Source organism: Eucyclogobius newberryi, unplaced genomic scaffold (assembly GCF_026437365.1).
Source record: "Eucyclogobius newberryi isolate DKJ021-1_F unplaced genomic scaffold, fEucNew1.0.hap1 SCAF_11, whole genome shotgun sequence".
Lineage (NCBI taxonomy): Eukaryota > Metazoa > Chordata > Actinopteri > Gobiiformes > Gobiidae > Eucyclogobius > Eucyclogobius newberryi.
This window is the reverse complement of record NW_027315735.1, coordinates 30,301,836-30,326,654: the sequence shown is the minus strand read 5'-3', so window position 1 is coordinate 30,326,654 and position 24,819 is coordinate 30,301,836. Positions and strand designations below refer to the sequence as shown.

Below are 24,819 nucleotides of genomic sequence, written 5' to 3'. Positions count from 1 at the left end.
GTCACGTTTTGTACCATTTATGTGATTTTTTAAGTGCTCAATTAAGTCAGTATCTAGTTCTTCTATTACAATATTTTCCAGACTATAAGTCGCAACTTCTTTCATAGTTTTGGCCGGGGTGCGACTTATACTTATACTCCGGAGTGACTTATATGTGATATTATTTGTTATTTTCACACTTGCAACCGCATTTCATACTCGAGTGCAACTTATGTTTTTTTCTTCACTATTATGCATTTTTTGGCTGGTGCGACTTATACTCCGGTGCCACTTATTGTCCAGAAAATACGGTACCTTCTTTACGTTTGCATGTGGTTTTTATGGTTCTGATAAAGCTCAGGCTCGTTCTGTTCAGGAAAGGTCACGTTTTGTCCCGCTTATGTGATTTTTGAGTATCTAGTTTCCAGTTCTTTTATTATTTTGACAAGCCAATTAGACACACACCGGCGCGTACTAATCGCTTTAAGATAATTTGTTTTCTTTTGTTAGTATATGCCAGTGTTTCCCATTAGAGACGACAGGTGGTCTAATTTTTTAAAACGAGCTGAACAAAGAATGGGCGACACAAATTTTACTTCACGTCTGTCATAAATATACAACTATATTCAATCTGTAATAAGTGCTTTTTTTAATCAGTAGGGGCAATAAATTAATATCATAAAAATGGTATTGAATCATAAAATAGATCACTTGTGTCAGTGTCTACCACATCTACAAATGTATTACTATTGTGTATTCATATGGAGTAAAGTATTCATATTCAAAATACTAAATTACAGTTTGCTTTGAGTTTCGTTTTAAAATAAGTGGAGTTTTTGAGAGAGCAGAACAATCAAACCACCCAATAATGAATCTGATATTTCATGCATTTATATTCCATTAAGAGAATAATATGTTAATAACACCGGGTGACATGTGTCGGTAAAGTATTGGATTTTCAGAGTAACCCTTGTGTTTGGAGGACGAAGTACAATGTTTTTTACGCATATTTTTCCTTGTCAAAACCTGCACAATGCGAACAATCAGAAAGAAAATCAGATTTAACGGTTCAGAAGGCATTTCAATAATCTGATCACTCCAGAAATCAGATTAGATCGTTGGTGAGCACGTTAACATACCCAATGTTTTGTTGTCGTCAGATCGTGTTGACTGCAAATAGTTTAAGTGTTTAACAAATCACGGTTACAATGTAGTAAAAAGTATATTTAAGTGGGCAGACCAAAAACCCTGACATGTCTAAACTTAAAGAGCATTTCATCTCATCAATGGGAGAGCACAATTCAATGGGAGAGTAAACGTGAAGCAGCCGCCCTCTTGTGGCCGCTTGAGGTAAGACATCCATCGAACTGAATCATTTAAAAAGATGGTTCTGACCTTGACTAAATGCGGCGCGTCGTGTCTGGTGAGCTGGAAGTGCGGTAACGCGTCTCGGCAGGTGATCCAGGAATGCTTCAGCACCTGCTCGGCCGTGTAGCGCTGGTGAGGGTCCACGTGCAGCATGTGCGACAGAAGGTCCTGGACGGAGGGGCGGGGCAGGGGCAGGGGGGGCAAAGGAACGAAGGGCTTTCAGGACCAACGCTGACTGAACAATGACAACGCCACACGGTGTTTTCCTCACCTTCGACGAGTCCGAGACGGTGTCCCAGTTGCCCCCGGTCAAAGAAAACTTGCCAGATCCTATTCGGAGTAAGATCTCCTCTGGCGTGTCATTCGGCCCATTGGCAAACGGCGTGTACCTGGTGAGAGCGGACGGGGAAAAGCTTTTAAAAAGGGAGAATAAAACATGGAACCAGTGCGCAGACAGTTTGGCACGGATATGTATCGGCTCGGAACGCGTTGGGAAAGTTTGGAATAACTTTGGACTGATGCAAACAATTTTAAAATGCACTGTTTTTCACCTACAACAGCTTAAAGACAGTGGCATTATGGGAACAACATCATTTTCTTGATAGAATATAGCATTGAGTCAGATGGTTACAACAGAATGATTAATGTGGAGATGGAGAGAATTGATAAAGATGGTTTGTACAAAAGGAGGTAAAGTGGCTATAAAAAGGTGTCCCAGAAGTGGTTTAAAAATACTTGACTAAAGACTAAAAAAGGAGTTTGTTTATCCCAGATGAGCTCATTTTTTATTTTAGGTTTATAATTGATAAAAGATTGTACTTCTTGTTTGTAATTGATGACATAACACAAGGAAATTAGCTTGCAACCACTGGGACAAAACTTGACAAATTAAACAATATGAAAGCAGCTTTATTTTGTTGAATTATTGTTTCGGGTCAAAAATGTTTCTTTTGTGTAAATTATGCATAGACTTTCAGCTTTTTCTCCACAAACAGCTGCTTGATTGGTGTAAAACTATCATTTATATTTACAATAGTTATAAATACAGCAAATTAAGTCAAAATTGGAAAATCATACAAACCGGTCACACATTTAAGCTCTTTTCTGGCTTTTGACAAAATAAATTCACAACAATCTTCTATAACATACTCATAAATGAATAAGTCAACATAATCACAGTCAAAAGATGTAATAGTAATTCCTTCAATGCTTAAAAGTGTAATATAAATGAATGCATTTTTTGGGCACACAGGCATTTTGAATCTGTCCGTTTTAGTCACACAAAACATATGTACTTCTGTGTGATGAAATTAAACTGAAATCAGAACAGAACTGCAGGAAACAGGAGGCCAAAGTGATGTATGGATGCAGAAATAAAAAGGACAGTTTAGAAGAAAATAAAACACAAGCACGACGGTGAGAGCGACAGTGGACAAACAACTGTGCGTGTGATTATGAGTTCTTACCCCGCCAGCATCGTGTACAGTAAAACCCCCAAACTCCAGATGTCACAGGCGGCGTCGTAACCCTGTCGCATTAGTACCTGCACAAACAAGAGCCACACACTTACACATCACGGCTCACATCACGGCTCACATGCGGCGGGTCAGAGGATGCAATTTGCCGTCAGATTGCACCCGTGTCGGCCTCGTTTTTGGTTCAAATCTGTGTAACTACCGGGCCTGTCCACGTGAAACAAAAACTGTCACAAAGTCCAACGTCTTTTCTAAATAAAACACAACTGAATTCATTTTTTTCCTTAGAAGGCGGTGCAATTATTCAACCCCAAAGATAGGATTTTTTATTACTTGGTTTACGGATCCGCCGCACTTAGATTATTGCTTTCTACAATATAAATAAAATAAATTATATATTTTTTTAAATAAAAGTATCGCCGTCAATGCAAAATGGCTTTAAATGAAATATAAATAGCGGTATTAAGTCAAAAGATAAGAGCGCGTGAAAACCCGGAAGAAAAAATCTTTTGAAATTGAAATGATATTTATATTTCGCCCGCCTGTTTTTTATTTCATTTAAAAATCCATAAACCAAGTAATAAAATAACTGCGGCCTAATATAGTACGTTTTTCGTGCCGAGTGCAACATTCCTGAGTCTGACAAGTTCAAATATTTCTTGACACATCCGATGTTTTGGAGAAAGTGTTCCCCGTACCTCGGGCGCCACAAAGTTGGCAGTGTAGCAGGGCGTGAGGAGCAGCCCGTTTCCTCCCCGGAGCTGTTTGGCGAAACCAAAGTCACAGATTCGTATCGAGTCGGGATTCCCGGAGTCGTCCATGTAAAGGATGTTGCTCGGCTTCAAGTCTCTGTGGACGACCTGCGCAAACAGCAGACCCACAGCTCAACGTCCGGGACGGCTTTAGCTTCACTTGTGCCAAAAGTCTGCAGTTATTGAGTGTTGAATATGAAAGTGGTAAAGAAACAAAACTGTCAAAGCTTCAAACTGAATGAATGACGGTTGTTTTAAATGTTACTGACTCGGGTTCGAGTTTGAAAGGATTTATCACTTTAAAAAATGTGTTTATTCAGTGGTTGATTTGTTTAAAGCAATTACAGGCTCAAATTTTATATACCGTATTTTCCGAAGTATAAGTCGCACTGGAGTATAAGTCGCACCAGCCAAAAAATGCATAATAGAGAAGAAAAAAACATATTTAAGTCGCACTGGAGTATGAAATGCAGTCGTGAAGTGTGAAAATAACAAATAATATCACATATTAGTCGCTCTGGAGTATAAGTATATAAGTATAAGTATAAGTCGCACACCGGCCAAAACTATGAATAAAGGTGTAACTTATAGTCCGGAAAATACGGTATATTCTTTAAACAAAGCACTTAAAATAGATTAAGTAACAATGAACATTTTAAAATCGATTTTAATACCAAGGAATAAGTTCAATCCAAATTGTGTTGGCACAATGGTAATAATGACATTTTAACACAATATAATACTATTTTACTACCATTCTTTACTAAACCCTGTTGCCTTATAATAATATTTTTTTTAAATCTAAAAATGCTCAGCAAAGGTAAAATTTGGTCCCGTTTATGTGATTATTTTTGCATCGATACTCGTTCAAATGAGTTTTGAATCAGATCGTCAGTACTTGCTGTGTTAGCTAAACGTTCCGCAGCCTGGTTTACGCTGGCGCAGTGAGAAAAGCCCGTTACCCCTTGGCAGTGGAGGTAGTCGACCGTCTTGGTGATGGTGTAGAGCACGGCGCTGGCCTCGCGCTCGGAGAAGAACTTCTGTCGGAGGATTCTGTCGAGCAGCTCTCCGCCCTTCATCAGCTCCGTCACCAGGTAAACGTACCTGCCCTCGTCGTACACCTGAGGGACACGAGGGCAGAGGTGAGACAAACGGAGCGCGTAAAGTAGAGTGAAAATATGTCCGTGCACAGTGGTACGTACGTCTTTCAGCGTGATGATGTTCGGATGCTGCCCGTATCGCATCAGGATTTCGATCTCTTCTGAAGGATCTCTTTTACTTTTGTCTATGATCTGTTCAGAACAAAACATCCATGTAGTGTTATTACATCGGAGTACCATAAAGCCACTGCGGTGCCCCCTATTGATACTAAAAAGCAACTGCCCACTGCAAACGAGTCCAATTTAAGGCTGTGGTTCTTCCTTTCTGAACAATAGTTAGTACATGGAGTAAAGATTACATCATTTTATCCTGATCATCGTCAGGGATATTTAGGATTCAAGTAAGACAGTGTTTTTATTAACTTTATTTGAGTGGCAGCACACTTTTTTGCAGAAAAATGGCAGTGTCTAGCTCTTACAATAGTTTTTTGTTTCTTTGTTTTTTCAGAACACTCCAAAAGAGCAATTTAAATAATGGAATTAATGAGATGTGAATGAATAAACTAACACTTGCGCAAGTAAGAAACTCACACTTTCAGTAGAGATGATAAATATCCTTAACTATTTACAGAGACTATCCCTAACTCAGCAGTTAAATAAGATTATAGAACTATAAAACTATACTCAAAATCAGTTTTTGAAGTGCTATCATTTCCTCCACAAAACAACAAAATCTCCTCTTATTCTGCATAAAAAAGGCTAAAACCCTGCAGTTTAGATCTGTACAAACATCTTCTGAAATACATCCTTTTTCAGTTCACATTTCAGTCAATCTAATTATCAAAACACACATCTCAAATCAATCCAATTTGTTTTAAAATCACAATCAAATATCTTCCTAAATCCCAGCTCTATTGTGTACTACTACAACAAACGTAAACAAACATCTTTTTAATGGATTAATGGATCATAACTTCAGTATTTCCCCACATAAAATCCTACAAAGACTTTCTCAGAAGCATCACATTATTCATCAGAAGTCAACAATGTCATCTGATAAACGTGAAAAAAGGGTCATGTCATTACAGGAACTCATTAACCGAAGAACAAGCTCGATTTTAAACAGACGAGGCGCTAACGACCACCTCGACGGCCAATTTACCTCAGAGAACGTTGCGCGGTCGCACTATAAATACTGTGTAATTGGCGTAATTATGTTTTCCGACAGTGACGACTTGAGTATAGTATGCAAATGTGGAGATGTCGTTAATCACGGGGGCTCGGTATTACTCGGCGGCTCATTGTTACCTTTCCATGACCAGACTTTATTCTTACGCAGTAAACGCACGTCAGCAGAAGACAAGAGGGCCGAGTGTGCGCGCCTCATGATTTAAACATGTTACACGGCTGACATAACCACATTATCATATTTAATGGAAGCTAAAATGAAAGAAGAATTGTTATTGTACAGTTACCAAGAAGGTTTTTTGTAATATAGCGAAAGTCTAGCCACAAAGGGATGACGAGATTATTCAGTTAAATCGATAATCTGGATTATTCAAGTCACAAGAACTGAAACATTATAATTGTGAGAATCGTGGGCAGCAAAAATGAGTCATTTCAGTTCAATCTGTACTCAAAAAAAGTCACGTAGAGTTCTATTTTATCTGTCTATTTATGATACGTCATTCATTTTGATGTTTTGTGATAGTGTCAATAGTTGTGAATGATAAAATGGTGATATTTCTTATTTTACTGCGCAACATCCTCACTAGTCACTAATGATCAGGTTCACCTTCTGAAACTGATTGGCAGGAGTGGGGAATTAATACAATTTTAATCAAGATTCAGTCATCAATGATCAGCTTCAGGCATTATAAAGCCAGTTTTCTGTCAGTAAAAGAGTTCAGACTTTTGCATGAAAACATTTGACTGTTTTTATTGTAATAGCACTTGTTAAACATGGAGTTCCAGTTTCAAGCAGCTAAAATCTGGAAGTTTAAAGTCTTCCTGAAGATGTGAGACAGGCCTCTGCTCTGACAATGTTCAAATCCAGGACAAAAACAGTTCAGCTTTGGATATGTCTGAAAAGATTCAATCTGCACTCTTCTCTTTGGTTCAGTTATAAATTACTAAATGATGTTTAATGAGCAGTGGTTTCATTTGTTTGTATTGTGATTTGAATGCATCTTTTCCACTTCTATAAAGCTGCTCTACTTCAAATAAACTTAAACAATACAGATTTTTAAGATCTGCAATATTGAAAGCCATTTTATGTGTTTTAATAATCAAAAATAGGAACTGATCAAGACAAGAACAAAAAAGTGATTCATTTTATATCATACTGCCTTAATCATGACATTTGCATATCGTTAAATCGATTAGAGCCGCCTGAACGTTGCGTAGTTACCTTCACAGCGTAGTCCATGGCGGAGACACGGTGAACACAGCGTTTACAGATCGAATACGACCCAACTCCAATGTCTTCTTGCAGCTCGTAAAGGTCAGAGAACTTTGCTGCACCTCCGTGCATCTGAAAGAAAAAGGCGACAGAAACACTGAGCGACTGAACAGCAAAAAGGAGTAAAAGAAGACATCGACTGAGCCCGTTTTTAATTATTAGTGGATTTTATCAGATCGCAGCACAAACAAATACTAAATGGGACTGAACCCGGCCTGAACTAAACCCAGTCTAGACCAGGACTAAAGCAGACAAGAGCAGGATGAAACCAAATCCACATCGGGAATAAACTGGGCTCAAACCAGAGCAAACGCCTCAAAGTTCTGCTTTTAAAATATATTGTACTGGGACAAAACCTCTATTACAAGAGGAATAATCACATGTAGAGCCTGTCAAAGTTTACCAACACTGGCTGCACGTCAAAACCTAATTATTATCTGATTTCTGGGCCTTTAAAATTATTTAAATGACATGCAAACCGCAAAATCTGATGTGAGTAACTGGCGGAAGAAATTAGATGATTTTGATGCTCGAATATCCCTTTAATCATCTTTTAACTCAAAAAAAAATGGAAAAATAATCTGGTTTTGAGTGTGCATGGCATGAACTGAAACGTCTGAAAAATATTATGAACAAAGCCAAATACATGGACATTGGAAAGAGTTCTGTAAAAGCCAATATATACCTTTATGAAAAATTAATCAAACAATAACTGTATTAAGTAAAAAAGCATTTCTTACCTGCCTTTATAGTCCATAACATTTAATATGCATATACACAATTCTGTCCATTCAGCTCCACATCACTTCACCGTAATTACCAGCCTCTTCTGAACAATAACCATCACCTCCGTCATAATTAGCCGGTGAACGGTGGCGTTACCTGGACGATGGGCAAAATGCTGAGCATGGGCGAGCTCTTGTTCTCGTCCATCGGCACCGGAGCCACGAAGCTGAAGCCTTTGAAGAGCTGGTGAGCGTTGGCGCTGGGAGGAATACCCGGGGAGTCTAACGTGCAAGGAATAACGTGTCAGAAGTCGTGCAGTTTAACAGATAAGTACACGCAGTCGCCCTTTTGTTTCCATGCACGGCTACAAGACGGGACATCGAGCTCCGGCGAATTATCATAGTGGTCAGCGAATCATTTTTGATAAGTCGATCAGTCAAACAATTATTTCTATCGTACAATGAGACTTTTTATGTAAATTTTTGAAAGAAATAGGTTGAAATGTGGCGACTGAACGCTTCTAGATAGAGAACATTTACGAATAAAGTGTGTTATTTATGAAAAACAGAAATCATGCATTCTATTTTGACATTTCGATTCAATAACGCAGCGTAATAAAAAAGGTGTGTTTTAGAGTCTGTACATCCCAGATCACCTTTATTTTTGTTTACAGTCGAAACACTTAGTCACTCCACAGTCACAATAATTCGATTTAATCATTGCAGCACTAATTGACATAAAATACTGCGACAAAATAAGCAGATAACGATAGAGATGCAGTCAAAAACCTGACGCCATTGTATCGATATTGTGTTTTTTAAGATTTACCGAGTTTGAGGACTAAAAATGCATCACAAAATGACGTAACTAAAAAGAGAACTCTAACACACACAACAGTTCTTAATGTTAGCGTTATTTTTCTTCTGCAAATTGATGTAACATTGGTGTTCTTCGGTTTGATCTTGCAAACAAAGCTGCCCGTTTGACGTCGGGATCTGAGACATCTCGACTGGAGCAACAGAGCCCTCCGCGTCTCAGATCGGGTGCGGTTTTACCTTTAGGCGTTTTTTACCTTTAGGCGTTTTTGCCGTGAACTCCGGGTCGAAGCAGAACGTGTCGTCTGGTTTCCCCGCCGCCGGCTTGAACGGAGGCTGCAGTTCTCTTCTATACAGTTTCTACACCAATCAGAACACACAGATTAAAGACATGACACAGATAAATTAATATACACAAGTTTAAACGCAAAAACAGAACAATTAGAGTTTTTTTTCAAAGGATTAAGGCAAAAACGGGTCAACTGTATGGCATAAATGTTACATCTAAAGGCTTGTTTTGCAATAAAAGTGAAAAATATAATGTTAATCGCAAAGAAAAGATGTTACTGCGACTTTTCTACAAGGAAAACATCACCCAGTCCGGGGAATCGAACACGGGACCTACTTGCTGTGAAAATTGTGCCCACAATCTTGACCAAAACCTTATCATTTTGTGACCAAGTATAACAAAGACAAACGTGAGACACAACTCGACCAGAAAAGTCCTAAACATAAATCCCTACGCTTTACTTAGGCTCTTTCTTTCATGAGAGTCCAGGTCACAGAGGGGAGGAGCCTATTGTACATATTTTTAGTGCATCTTTAGCACCTTTTAAATTGCCCTACAGCAGGCATGTCCAAACAACGGCCCGGGGGCCAAATGTGGCCCTCAGAACAATTTTTGCTGGCCCTCCGGCTTCTGCTAAATGGGTCCAAACCACAAAAAGTAGTACTTTTTACCGTAAAATTGGAAACATTCAAGCATTTTGATGTTATACCAACCTGATATTAATGTTCCAAGTCTTATTAAAAGGTGTGGAGGCTAATCAAAACTATGTCAAATGCTAAATTTTGAATGATTCAATTTGACATTAACGTGTCGTTTGTGGCCCTCTGCTCCGTATAAGTTTCTAAATGTGGCCCTCCGTGAAAAAAAATTGGGACACCCCTGCCCTACAGCATTTATTTAAAAAAAATGTCGGAGCCAGAGTATGGAACAGTTGTTTTTACCACAATTACAACACCTACAGTGACTTGAATGCTTTTATTTTGGTACATTTATGGCCGAAACGAGTAAACCGCCTGTACTTTTTGTCAAAAGTACAGGCGGGCGATATATCAAACCTGCTGTTCTGGAGATTAGAATACGACCTATAATTAAAAGTATTAAGTGTAACATTTGCAGTATTAAGCCGCTTTGTGCGGGACATATGCGAGCGAGTGTGTGAGGGTCGTTTCCCAGATTAACCCTCTCCCGCCCCGTTTCCCAGCGCGCTCGAGCCAACTGCCTCCTACTGCCTCTTAAACTCTGGCACGCAGAGAACTGGCGCCGCGCCCGGGCGAACCACGCGGAACGCCGGTGCCCACAGGCGAGCGCGGCCAAAGCGTTTTGCGAGGTGCGAATCCTCAGCAGAAGTTGGACGGGATTACATGTTGTTACAGGGGGGGAGGGAGATGACGGCGTGTTTTTGTCCTGTTGCTTACGTTCCAGTCGATGGTGGAAAAGAAAGCGTGCCGTTTGATCTCCTCCACGCCATCTGGGCCGGCCCCTGAACGGAACAAAAGAGAACCCGGTGAGTCGTGGTTTGTATTGTTTTAAAACGGGATCGACGCTTTCACACGTTTCAGTCTTCTTGGCGTGAGCGGGCGCCAAAACGAGTCGTGCTGAGCGGGAACGCAACAAGTGACACTCAAGAGCTGGTCAGAAAGGTCCAAAACATTTCTACAAGTGTAAAGAAAATGAAACACTTCTTCCTCTTTGTCTGTTTAACTCTTTAAAAAGGTGCAATATGTAACTTTTCAGGGGAAGTTGATGTCACTTTCCCTGATGTCACTTTGCTTAGGCTCATCTATGTTGCATTTGTTCGATTAAAGGCGTTTTTATTGCTCAAAAGTAGCACTATTACTGTGAGTGGGCTCGCCTCTCCGCAGATCTGACCCGTAACTTGTTTGATACCGTATCGTGATATATTCTGGGCAAAATAGATGGCCAACCCTCCACAAGAAAAGTTACGTAGTGCTGTGTGTACAGAATGAGCAACTATATTCTGAATCAAAGTTGTTTTTTATCACTTCTTTTGTCCTTTTAATAAAGCAAATTATCACTCCATACTCATGTGTCATTTGGTAAAATCCCATATTTAAAGCTGGGATTTCACATCTTTTTTTGTAAATTAATAAATTGTGCGTTTGTGCCTCCAGAACACACATTTTAAACGCAGCGCTGTGACAAAATGAGGCCGCTACGAGTCGATACGTCTAATAAAAGCTGATTTAACAGTATCTCGTTTCACTTTGCCGCCTAAAGCCGTGTGATTTAAACACTTCCTCATTTTGCGGCGTGAAAATCAGGTATTCCAGTATTATTTCCCAATGAAACCTTTACTGACCATAATTATTATTTTTATGTTTTACTGTTAAAGATCAGCAACTGCGCGGGGATTTCCACAAGGTGTTGGCTGTAAATAATACGACTAAATTAACCCTTTGTAGTCTTTCTAGTCATTCTCTTTCTTCCGTTTACCCCTTTTACACGTTTCCCTCAGCACTATGAACTGTACACGTCACATTTCACAGACACAGAGATGGACTGACGTGCGTTTCAATGATTCAAAGTCGGTAATTTCAACGTTTCTCGTCATTTCAACCTTTCTCCTCCAACACTTGCCTAATCTATTTGCTGGGTTTCGTTTGAACAGCATTCTCAGCAAACTCTGGGCCTCCAAACTGAGGAACTGGGGCATTCCCAGCTTAGCCCTGAAACAGAGCGAAAAGAGAGCAGCGCTGGTTAATGTCCTCCTGCTGCTGCTGCTGCTGCTGCTGCTGCTGCTGCTGCTGCTGCTGCTGCTGCTGCTGCTGCTGCTGCTGCTGCTGCTGCTGCTGCTGCTGCTGCTGCTGCTGCTGCTGCTGCTGCTGCTGCTGCTGCTGCTGCTGCTGCTGCTGCTGCTGCTGCTGCTGCTGCTGCTGCTGCTGCTGCTGCTGCTGCTGCTGCTGCTGCTGCTGCTGCTGCTGCTGCTGCTGCTGCTGCTGCTGCTGCTGCTGCTGCTGCTGCTGCTGCTGCTGCTGCGATAAACGCATTCAGTGTCAAATGACTCACTTGAGAATCATGTTCATCGTCTCGTTGCGGTCTTTCCCTTGGAACGGTAATGTCCCCGTTAACATCTCAAACTGCCAAAAAAAAAAATATATATTCAACAAGCAGGTAAGCACGATTGTATTGACACAGAACACGTGAAAGTGAATGGAAATGATCGCGTGTCTTCACTTTGTTTTTCTTAAAAGTTATGTGTTTAAGGAAATGGAGTTTCAGTGAAATTGACAAAAAGGCCAAATTGTGAAGTGCATAGATTTTTATTATTTTTTGCCTGCCTTTATTCGTCATCATTGATTTAATTTATTTTTTTACTATTGTTTGTTTTGTGTTGCACCAAATTACTGGCAATGAGAATAAACTCTTGATTTTACTAAATCATCAAGATTTTTTTCTCATATTAATCCATCACGTTATAAATGTGGCTTTCAATTTAAATTTGATGAACATAAACACGATATAGTCTCATTTATTCCTCCACTGTCTAAGCTCTAAACCACATAGTTTTACTGCCACAGGATTGGCTATAAGACACTTAAACTATCAAATCAAAATTACAAAAATTCAAGCTGACTATTTACAATTTGAAATGATTAGACATTGATTCTGTTAAAATGTGATTAAAAGAGCAGCCCAACTCACTTTAAACAATCATTTTCACAGCGATATCTGTCAAACTACAATCCTACAACAGTGAGAACACGTGCAGTCTTATGGTTTGTCCCTAAACCGTACAAACTGAATGAATCTGCAGTGTAAATACCATGAGTACTCCCAGTGACCACCAGTCTGCGCTCTGTGTGTGTCCTCTCCTGTTGACCACCTCAGGGGCCATATACTCCACAGTACCACAGAAAGAATAGGCCTTTTTATCAGCGTCCACGGACTCTTTACTCAAACCAAAGTCTGTGACGAGCGAGAGGAACAGGGTTAGGTTTATCATTCGCAGTTTTGAGCGCAACATGTCGTGAACCAAACGCACCTGTTAACTTTATGTGTCCAGCTTCATCGAGTAAGATGCTGCAAATCGAGAGCAAAAGGAGGAGTTAAACATGTCTCTGCCTGTCGTAAACGTTAAGACTACGAGATTGTGCAAAGCGAAGGTGCATGTGGTTTTAATATGTGTGATCTTAAATGATAAAATGTTTTTATTTCCCCTGAGCAGAGTCAGAACAGAGGCAGTGTTTGTACAGTCAATAGAACATGATATTGTTTGTCTTTTGCATGTTCTTTTAAGTGTTGATCATCTTGTTCCAAAGTTTTCTGTTAAAATCTGGTCAGAAAATGTAAACATATTTTTACTCATTAATTGGAATAGATTCTCAAAATCATAATGTATTTGCAAGAGCAAGTCAGTGTAAATCCTCATTCGTCCTGGTGAGAAATGTTTCAAGCAATATCAAGTTTGAGGCCAGAGTAAATGATAGTTTGCCTTTGCGTGCATTGAAAGAAGTAAAACATTGTTCAATCCAATATCTAATGGAAGAATCGTCTCCCAAAACATCCTGATAACTGGGAAAATGTCAGGGTACAATTGTGCAGGTCCTACGTCTGGAGAGTCGGAAAACACAACAACTCGCATAAAAAGTTAAATTTATGCAAATCAATGCGAGCTGGAGGAATTTACACACTGTTCTCAAGTTCTTTTTGTGTGTGTAAAAAATGAGTATTATTCATTATTTTTTTCTGGCCAACAATGCACATTGCGGTCATTTCCTTAATAAATATATGGATTTAAAACTGCTTAAAAAGTAGCTCTGAACTCGTTTTCTTTACAATTATTATTTATGTTTGTATTTGTTTGCATTGTGATTTAAATGCACCTTTTCTTCTGTAAAGAACTTTGGAATTGTGCTCTACAAATAAACGTGTTACTTTTTGCACCATTGTTGTTATAGGACTAAAATTAGACTTATTATTATGTTTATTCTAATTCTTAATCGGCATTATTTTCATGCTATAAGAACGATAATCTTGCGGTTTATCTAGACGTGTGTGCGATTGCCGATATCAAACGTAAGAGTCCAAACACTGACAGGAAACGTAAAGCAGATGTTCTTAAAAAGGCGCAAAAGGGAAACGTTTCATACTTCTCTGGCTTGAGGTCTCTGTAAACTATGCCCAGATCGTGCAGGTGGTCGAGGGCCAGGGCCAGCTCTGCAAGGTAGAATTTCACATCTTCTTCTGTAAACATAACCTGATAAAAACTGGACAATTTTACTCTCTGAACTCCAGACACGCCGGAATACACAGCAGCGGCAGACACGTCGAGCATCAAAAACGCCCGTCGCTTAAAGACAAGACAGAGCATTATCTTTGTCACGACGCTTGGAAACGCTTTCGCGACTCAAAAAGGTGTTGACTCGACATTGCCGGCAGCCATCGCTTTGGTTTTGTCAGACACGCCTTCTACACGGGGTCTGTCAGCAGAACAATCACACGTTGCTCAATCCACCCCCAAGAGCGTTAAGGCGCCGATCTGGGCCTGTATCTGACAATCCAGTGCGGATCTACGACACGAGCGCAAGGTTTCAATCAAATGAATGAGGAGGCGTCATTCAAGGTGATGAATGAGTTTGACGTCTGTATTTCTTTAAAAAATGAGATGCCGACGTGCCATTAACATCTATATTTGTGCGGAGAATGTTTCATATTTCAATTACAGTTCGAATGGATGAAATTTGGCCAAAAAAGGATTAAAGAAAGTCAAAACAAACGATTTAAGATGTAATTACACCAGGGTCTATCTTAAGAACAATATCTAAACTGGCCTATAAAGTAAAATATCAAAAACAAAACTTTGATTAAAACAGAAAGACCAGGTAGAATGCTCTAAATTATCTAAAGCAGGACTTAAAATTGTTCAATTTAATGAAGATTTTGTGATTTCTGCCATGTCTTTGTGTGATTTTAATGCATTTTTTTCTTGTTGAATTGCCTTGATTACGAATTGTGCTCTACAAATAAACTTGCCTAGCCTTAACGTAAAAAAAAATACAGTTTAAATTTAAAACTCTAAATGTTACTAAATGGTGAGAAAAGGCTGGTGAACGTTGGGAAAGCCCTGACAGTCATTTGCGTTGCCAGTTTTCAAAGCTGAAATCCAGCGCGTTTAACCCTCTGCGTCGTCTCTCTTTAGGTCACTAAAGCCCAGCTCCAGCACCAATCATGAAGCGGCGCTGAACATGAGCCTGTCCATAAACTGAGAAGGAGAAACACTTGTACGCGTCGTACAAGTGTAAGCATCGTAAGTATTGATGTCTCATTATTGGTGCCAAAACCAACAGTAAAATACTTCATTTTCTCCCATCGACACTAATAACTCTCATCTAATAACTAACAATTCCTCTCATCTGACCAGCTTTACAAAATCAAAACTTTCTGAATGATAAAGTCAATGAGTTAAAATGACACTTATAATAATATGCAAGTTAACATAATCTAAATATCAAAGCTTTTTTATATGGATTGAACTTATATAATGTATTTTTGCTTCCAAACTCGGTCACAATTGTATTTTTTTGTAAGATTACATTGTGACCGGCATAACCGCGATTATCGATTAACCTCATCATCTTGACATCTTTAGCTTCCTTTTTTTGGCAAATTAAGTCATTGGCAACTCCCAACGCAGACCCGTTTGTGACTGTAGCTCCTTTTTTAAACCAGTAAGAGCGCTTCAAAAAACAACAACAAACGGATGAGACTGTAAGAAAACATTTTGGAAAAGAAGCGACTAATATCTTGGCAGAATTCCCTTCACACCCGTTTCATTTGTAGCTGTCAGATGAGCAGGTCCGCGGGGCTCGCTTTTAAAACTGCGCGACATATGCTGAGTCCACACTTGGGGTTTTGAAACAATGACAAGTCGATGTGAGAAGCAGAAGGTCCTCTTACCTCTTTGGATAAGCGAGTGAATACATCCCCTCCCCTGAGAAAGTCCAGTATTAGATACAGTTTCCCTTCTGTCTGAAAGGCTGCGGAGGAAAAACACAAGACGGAGTGAGCGGAGGCACCTTCGCGGCTCGATTAGAAGCGGAAACATGTAGGTCAATTGTGTGTGCCGGCCAAACAAATTAGAGCCGTCAAACGCTCGGCGCCGCTTTGGCGTAATTGCACGCGGCGCTTTTGGGGGAATCCGGATAGAGCACAAATAATGTTAATGGCCCCTTTTAAAGAGGCGTCCAGTGATGCTGAGGGGATTTTCTCTGTTTAAATATTGTGCCTGGTCCAAATTAGTTGCAAAAGAGCTACTTGAGAGACATTATGTTGTGTGAAAAGGCCTGGTACCGGCATTTTTAACCGTTTAGTGGATGTTTCAGAATGACTTGGTCCCGTCTACCACTCTGACGTTGAGAAAACACTCCCCGGGATAGAGAAAGTACTACCCGGGATAGAGAAAGTACTACCCGGGATAGAGAAAACACTCCCCGGGATAGAGAAAGTACTACCCGGGATAGAGAAAACACTCCCCGGGATAGAGAAAACACTACCCGGGATAGAGAAAACACTACCCGGGATAGAGAAAACACTACCCGGGATAGAGAAAACACTACCCGGGATAGAGAAAACACTCCCCGGGATAGAGAAAACACTCCCCGGGATAGAGAAAACACTCCCCGGGATAGAGAAAACAGTCCCCGGGATAGAGAAAACACTCCCCGGGATAGAGAAAACACTCCCCGGGATAGAGAAAACACTCCCCGGGATAGAGAAAACACTCCCCGGGATAGAGAAAACACTCCCCGGGATAGAGAAAACACTACCTGGGATAGACACAGGGAGTAGTTTACCTTTGTCTCTCATTGCTCATTCACAAATAGTCACTAATACAAGATACTGTATAATGTACTTGAACTAGAGGAAGTTCGGTACAGGCATTTCATTGTTGGCGTGCATTTTGCCGACCATTTCACTTAAAGTTTACCATGTGTAATAACACTCTCCTAACACTTTCTATCTCCCAAAACAGCCATTACAACACAAACTAAAACCGTTATGCTTTTAAGTGAGTCACAAAACATATCCAGCGATAAAAACAAACTTCGGTTCTTTTAATAAAACGCATTTAGCGGTTATATTTGACAAATAAATCACAAGTAAGCCAAGTATACAATACCATTCCTCGTGTATCGTTTTGTGCCCGTTTCAGCCCCGATTAGGTAAAAAGGGTAATGCCATGGGGAGCATACGATCACAAAGGCCCTCACTTCTACTAGAGGCGGCTGATTTGCATTGCAGCTTAGCAACGTGGAGTTAGATGTAGATCGTTTTAACACTGAGATGCTAAACAGAACACTTCAACTTATTTCCCTGGTGGATCAATACAGGTTGTTTATAGTTTATACGGTTCCCAAAGCCAACACTGCACATTCTAGAATATACGAGTGCTTCTCACAACGTTTCACACCGGGCAAGTAGCACAAAAGAAAAGATGTGGCTTCCCGAGAACCGCCAGATCTGAAACCAGGTCTTTAACAGGACCATTCCAGGTCGAAAGTGGGGCTAAAGCAGGAAGACACCATTGCCACTGTAGTTTTCAGGAATAAATTACGCAAGGAAGAGTATAAATGTGAATAAAATGTACTCTAAATGAAGTAAACACAAGAACTGAAGAGGTGAAGAGGACCACAGCACTAAAACATACGAATTTGGTCATTAAAACGGATGAAAAATGATGCCTGGAAGTGATAGTGTGTTTAAAAATAAGTTTTAAATAGTTTCCCATTGCTTTATTAATTTACCCAAACACTCAATGTGTACTTAAGTAAAAGTATAAAGCATATGCATAACTAATACTACTCAAAGTGCATTTAGAGTCTTGATTAACTTAACAGTTTGGACCTAAATTAAGTCGTTTTGAACCGCTACGCTACAACATTGACTTCAGCGTTTTGTCTCTGCTGAAGAAATCTGTCGACACTAAACAATAATAGTCGTCTTACCGTAGTGCAACTTCACAATGAAGGGATGATTGACCTCCACTAAAATGTCTCTTTCCATTTTAGTGCGAACTCTATCCCTGACTGTGGAGACAAACAGGAGGAGAATGTCAAACAAAAAAGCCAGTAGAAACATAAAGCCAAAAGCAAACCTGCATTACCTTTCAATGATGCCTTTTTTAAAACTTTCATTGCATATAATTGACCAGCATCTGGACCTATGAGCTTCCTGACAAGAAACACCTGCCAGGACCAAATGTGTATCAGTTTACGAGTTCAAAAAGGACAGTACACTTTGGTTTGGAGTGCACTTGTCTGACCTTTCCAAAGGAGCCCTGGCCAAGGACTTTGAGAAGTTCAAATTGAGATGGATCCGCTTTTTCGCAGCCTTCTTTCACATGATGGGTGATCTGAATCTCCTTGTACGCGCCCTCATCGTCCTGCACAAAGCCCAGGAAACAGAACAAACACATTCAAGACAAGGTTAGAGGTGGATCATGCTCAGTTACACTTACTTTTGGAAGAAAGCTTAGGTCTACTTAAGTAACACAGTCATTAAAGTACTTTTGTTCCCTTCCCTGTGTCAGTAAGTCTATCGTTGACAAAAGCTCTACGTATATGCTTTATATTCGAGTCCATTTTAATCAAACACTTATTTTTGCATGCCTTATTTTAACAGTCTATTACTATAAGTCTTTCTTTTAATACGTTTAGATTTTTTCAAATTAAAAAAGTTAAAAGTTCATGTATCTGACATGTTTTGGTGGAAGACAGAATTCATTTTCCAAATATACAATTATTCTTTATTTTATTTTGCTCCTATCATCAAATTAAGTTTCTGGTTTTTAGTACACGGACAATGGGAATAAAACAGATTCTGAGGTTGACGATATGAAATCTTTATGAACATTTGTGTTGCTTCAAAGACGATACATTTAGAAAAGTAACACCCCATTTTTGGAACTTCTTGAATATGGGTATTATTTAAAGTTTGACAGATTACATTGTGTACATTATAAATAAGGAGGTTTTGCGTAAATAATTGCCAAATACTCGGGCTGCAGCAATATCCAAATCTCATCACGATTTATATCTCACGGTACAATTTTTTATTTATTTTATTATTAAGAATTTGGTGCAAATTATCACCGTCATATTTCAAAGAATATCAGCTATTTCTTCAAGTGCAGTGAAAGGATCATGGTCTGTTATAGGGGTGTGCCAAAATATCTAAATATCGTGATACTAAATTTGGTGATACAGTATCGATATCGTGGGCTGCTGTATCGATATATTAGCCACGAGTCATTTTTGGTATCCATCCATTCATTTTCTACCGCTTGTTCCCTTCACAAATTATTTTGTGACCGCACAACTGTGTGCATTTCATTTTGAGCTTGTGCAGGTTGCGGTTTAACAAAGAAAAATGTTGTTAAAATGTATTGGGATTTCAAAAAAGAAAAAAAGTTATAATATATATATATATATATATATATATATATATATATATATATATTGTAGCATATCGTGAGCAATATATCGATTATCGCAAAATCGTGGTATTATCTAAAAAAAAAAGAGCTTATAATTGAACATTTTGACTTAACAATATCACAATACCAAATACTATCTTACATGGAAAATCATTCAAACCGCTATTTTTTCCTTCTATAACTCATTGTCTAAAGTACATTTCCGGCGACTCCGGGTCGAGCACACGTCCCGACGAGACACGAGACAAGACATTTGCTGAACAAAGTGACGTGGACTTACACAGTGCGTGAAAGACTCTCCCTCCTCCATGGGCTCGTCCATGATCTGATGTCCATTGACCTGTGTGCGGAGCCAGAATTCAGTCACAGGAGTTTAATCCCACAAACAAGTAAGCATTTCACAGCAAAGCGCGAGGAATGCACTCAAAAACGAGCCCGGGACTTTCAGCTGTCACCCGCCCACATGCACGGTGGAGCAAATCAACAGATGAATTCGATGAGTCACGAGTACAAAAAAAAACAAAAACAACAAGGCGCCTTCTCCTCTTCGCCGCACTACTCCGGCTCTATTTGTTGTCAAACAGTATGGAGTCCATAGTTGAAGCCACGTCCAGCTGTCCGGCACTCATCCCGCCTCTATAAAAGCCCCTCACTATTAGCATTCTAGCTTAATCCCTGGCTGGAGCAAAAACAACATGTCTGACTGGCTGTGGGTGAAGAGCTGCAGTCAGCATTCGATCTCATGAGAAATAACTCCGACCTGGTTCTTCGGCCATTCTGCCACGTACATGGGTCTCAAAGTGCCATTTACCGGGGGGAAATTACCACATGCTTCACGTCGCTTTTGGGCGAGCACATTCACGACTTGTTTCGAAAGCTCTTATGCTCTTACATCATCGTCTCAAAGGGATCGGGAGACCTCAGGGAGCACTTTTAGAAACGATTAGAAGTGGGTAATATGGCTACAGTACACTAGGATTGTGACATTTACTTGACTAATCGTGACTAGTTGACTGTAATGAAATAATCACAGTCATATTTTGACCTTTTTATAACAATGAAAGTGGCGTTATTAAATCGAAATGTCAAAAAAAGAATAGGACTTTCTGGTTTTCATCAATGATACACTTTCTTTTGTGAATATTCTCCATCTAGAAGCCTTCAGTCACCATATATTGGTCGATAATGTAAAAAAAAAAAAAAGTCTCCATGTACAATAGAAACAACCGCTGACTAGTCGCACTGCACCGTAATTGTGATTTAGACAATAAAGCTAGATTTAAATAACGAAGACAATCATTTTTGCATAACAAGCAACAAAGCCGAGATGAGATCAGATAAAAACATTCAGGTGTAAACTTTCAAACGAGGGCATAAAGTCATTATTCTGTACGCGTGTAATATTGTGACAAATACTGAGTCACGAATACAGCTGTGCAAGTCATCATCAATGATCCTCTCGTCAGTAAAATCATGTGGGCTGGAGCGGAGTTCAGAAAAATACAGTTTTTTTTGTATGCAAATGCCCTGATGAACGTTTGTCTTGTTTATATTCATGCAACTAATATAAGTAGGCACGTACTGTAGGTCTTTAGTTTTTCTCTTTAATTGCTTAGTCGATTTATCGGTCGACGGTATCCAAGGTCAACAAACATTTGAATTAGTCGACTACAGTGAATTAGTCAAGGCTATAGTGATTTAGGAGTGATTTGGGAGTTTATGCTGCCATTTTTTGTTTGTTTACATGTAGAAACCTTGAACGTTTCTGTATAAATAATTGTTCTTTTTATTAAATCCTGTGAACTTGTAGTTTTGTGACTGGTTTGTGTCAGATATTTTATGTTTGATCTGATATTGGGATGCGTTTTCTCACTTTTATTAGACTAATCAATGGCTTGCCTTTGTCGACCACAGCAGGTTTCCCCGCACATTTTTGCCCATTACTGATGCAAAAAATATGATCCGACTGTCGACTTGCTATAATGCACAACAATACATGTACTTCTTGTAAGAAAAACTCTCATCTAAAAAGGACATTGCACTATAAGCCCACTCTCCATGTTTCATCTTTTTTCCCCCCCTGAAGCTTCTTGATGCATTCAGTCCAATGTGTTTGTGTGTGTGTTGAATTCCATCAAGTGTGTGAAGAGGGGGATGAGTCATAGCACTACGCAGGCCCACACCGAACACGCACACACACGCACACACACGTACACATACGCACACACACACTCACGCAGAACAGGCCGGTCAACCACGTCACCGCTTCTACCCGGTAATCACTGCAGATCACATTAAAACAATCTATAGGACTGTTTAATTGAGGCGGGGGCAAGTCATGAGCATGCGGCTGGTACAGATTTTAAAAGGTGTGGTTGAACAGTAGAGAAAGATAACTTAAATACTTAAATATAAAAATACTACCAGTATATCTTTTATTGTCAATATTAAAATCTCATACTCCATTTCCAAACTAAGGAAGAGGCTTGATACTCAATAGCGTTTTGGGTAGCACTATAATAGATCTGTTGAAATGAGAATAGAGTATCAATACTAGTTTTAGAGGCGATTTAATAGCTGATCCTGACACTTTCTTTATGCCTGTCATGCGTTTGTTTGGTTTGATCAAAACACTTAAAAGATTATCTCGATACAAACAATCAGGTTCAAAATATTATCTTTCTTTTGGATATTAATTTTGCATTATATTATTATCAACATTATATTCAGAACACTGATGCTTCATAGTAGCCTGTAGCGCTTAGGATTGCCAAGTGCTTCATGATACAATATTAATTTATTATGATTAAGAGTCCACAGTATGTATCATGACTCAATACATATCCCAAAAAGTTTTAAATGTATGTTTTCATTATGTTGAATAACAAAACGCTATATTATGTCACACAATATTCCAGATATCAAAACACAGTTGTCACTTTTTCAGTTCTCCAGACTCAGACTCAATGCAGTATATTCGTGTCCCTCAGTAATGTATGCTGTATAAAAGTATCACAATACAGTATCGCGTCACTAATTATATAAATAAAAAAATAAATATATATATATATATATATATATATAAATAAATAAAAAATATATATATATATATATATATATTGCTGCTCAACCAAAAGTGACCTACCTATCTATCTATCTATCTATCTATCTATCTATCTATCTAGATAGATAGATAGATAGATAGATATAGAGATATAGATATATAGATAGATAGCCAAATCTGAAAACTATGACCTAACCACAACAACAACAACAACAACAACAATAAGCTGTATGTTATCAAGTTAACCATCTTAATAAAATAAGCAAGTTTAGAAGAATATTCAAAAGTTACAGACGGACGGATTTTCTGTCAAGTCAATCATCAGTCATACTTCACACATATTCACTCCCACCTTTTACTATGCATCATCGCCGTTTGTGGCAGCAGAGAGCGGCCTACACTCGCCTCTTCAAATCAAGAGCCTTTTTACAGCCTTATCAGAACATGTCCGTCTCACGTGCTTACAGTCCATCCATTTTGTCCCCGGTTTCTCGATAAAGTCACCCGGAGCTGGTACTCTCGTTTAAGAAGTTAAGCTTGATGTTTACTTGGCTGCATCTGTTACCTTGGCAAGCCCTCTCAACCTCCTAAAGTACACAATCTCAAACCTTCAAGCTGCTGCTCAACCAAAAGTGACCTATACAACTCCCTTTACGGACGAGGAACACACAAGGGCAGCAACGGACTATTATTTGAGAAGTGAATACAATTTGTATTAGTCGAATAGTCAAATAATCCATTTTTTGTGCCACATAAAGGTTGAAATATGGTGACTGATTGCATCTAGTTAGGTGTGATTGAAGACAACCCGAGATAATGTATTCTCTTTTGACATTTTGAGTTATAAATGTCGCCGTCTTTATTATAAAACATCTTTTGGCATGCGTTTTAGAGTCTGTATAGTCCGGAGAACGATTCTGATGATCAAAACACAATTCTTCAATAGTCAACTAGTCACAATTTCGATTATTCATTGCAGCCCTACTTTCAAGTTGCCAAAGTGGAATTAAAATAGCAATCTATACACCCCACTACCTAACTAACTAACTATATGGACTAGAACAACGTTGTACAGATGTTGCAAACCGGTGCAAAGTTTATTAGTGTGGTTTATAGAGGTAAATGCTATGGTTTATTCCTCTGCGGGCTCTAAAAAACAGTCAGAGTTGGGGTTAGGAGAGAGAATGCCAGAGATGAAAAACAAATGTGGGTTTGAATAAGCTAAACATTACATCACATCCTGGGGCCCAGGTTAAAGCAAACTCTGTCTGCTGCTGAGAGGGGACAGTCTGTGCACTGATTATATTTGTCAGGTGACTGTAAAACTATCTACATGTTGTACAAACACAATATACAAACACTCTTTTAGATCTGTTGATCTGTTATTTGTCTATTGTGAGCACGTTTGCAATGGATATTAAAGCTCAGTTAATGGTGAGAGCCTGGTATTCAGTGGATAAACTGCTAAAAAAGGGCAATGTTAATCCTAATCTTATGACAGAAAACTACAATTTGCGGAGGTGCAGTCAATGCTGTGCCAGGCAACTGAACCAGTTTAGCATTCTCCTGTAAAGCCTGTTTAATAGCTGGAAGAAGCCATAACTAATGTAAATAGTGCGGTTTGTGGCTTAATAAAGAGATAAAGTGCTTTAAAACAAACTTGTCTCGCTCACATTTTAAGTCCGTAAGCTGTCAGGGCTCGAAAGCTAACTATTTGCTAACGCTACACATGCTAAGCTAGCCATGGAGCAACTCCCTTTTAGAAGTGTAAATACAAACAAAATCGAAAATCAAGGCGTGTAACTCGTCGTTAAGAGCCGGGTGTCACCGCGGACTACAACACCGCCGCCAAACTCGCGAAGAACCGCCGGACCCGTAAAACTTAAGACGTGCAACAAAAATAAACATCAGCTGTTAGCATGAGCTAGCTCGTTAGCATGCATCACGGAGCGCCGCAGATCGTGACGCGGAGCTAAGCCGTGGCCAGCAGCAGCCGCCGCCGCCGCGCGCCGTGGCCGGGGCTAAACTTATCGGGACAGTACCGGGGACCAAAATAGACCCCGCGGCGAATTAACATGCAAGACACGTACTTGTCCACTCACCTCGCTGCTAACGCTGTTTACCTCCATATTGTCCCGGGTTTGCGCGAAAGTCTAAGGCATCGTATCCCGTAAGTCCAGCTAGACCCACGCTCCTCCACGTTGCATGTCTCCTCCGCCGCTTCCAAATGCTCCTCTGCGCGGACCGGTCGCGGGCGGCAGGGCGCGCGGAGGCTGATCCTGCTGCCGGGGGATGATGTTGTTACGGGGGTGCACGGGGGGCAGTAATATCATC

General features: G+C 39.7%; 1 protein-coding gene across 1 annotated transcript in view; it reads right to left on the bottom strand.

The window, feature by feature from the left end:
* rps6kal (ribosomal protein S6 kinase a, like) overlaps nt 1–24,715 on the bottom strand; it is a 28,889-nt gene extending 4,174 nt beyond the window's left edge. The window contains exons 1-21 of the mRNA XM_072439872.1: nt 24,588–24,715; nt 19,702–19,761; nt 18,249–18,368; nt 18,090–18,171; nt 17,932–18,012; nt 15,884–15,963; nt 14,077–14,183; nt 12,969–13,006; nt 12,750–12,892; nt 11,993–12,063; nt 11,564–11,652; nt 10,381–10,445; nt 8,934–9,036; nt 8,018–8,142; nt 7,085–7,207; nt 4,777–4,866; nt 4,537–4,695; nt 3,521–3,682; nt 2,814–2,890; nt 1,619–1,736; nt 1,375–1,515 (exon numbers count right to left, since the gene is read on the bottom strand). Coding sequence (XP_072295973.1) covers nt 1,375–1,515; nt 1,619–1,736; nt 2,814–2,890; nt 3,521–3,682; nt 4,537–4,695; nt 4,777–4,866; nt 7,085–7,207; nt 8,018–8,142; nt 8,934–9,036; nt 10,381–10,445; nt 11,564–11,652; nt 11,993–12,063; nt 12,750–12,892; nt 12,969–13,006; nt 14,077–14,183; nt 15,884–15,963; nt 17,932–18,012; nt 18,090–18,171; nt 18,249–18,368; nt 19,702–19,761; nt 24,588–24,614 — 2,061 coding nt within the window. The 5' untranslated portion in view covers nt 24,615–24,715. The remainder of the gene's footprint in view (nt 1–1,374; nt 1,516–1,618; nt 1,737–2,813; nt 2,891–3,520; nt 3,683–4,536; nt 4,696–4,776; nt 4,867–7,084; nt 7,208–8,017; nt 8,143–8,933; nt 9,037–10,380; nt 10,446–11,563; nt 11,653–11,992; nt 12,064–12,749; nt 12,893–12,968; nt 13,007–14,076; nt 14,184–15,883; nt 15,964–17,931; nt 18,013–18,089; nt 18,172–18,248; nt 18,369–19,701; nt 19,762–24,587) is intronic.
* Nucleotides 24,716–24,819: the final 104 nt, after the last annotated feature.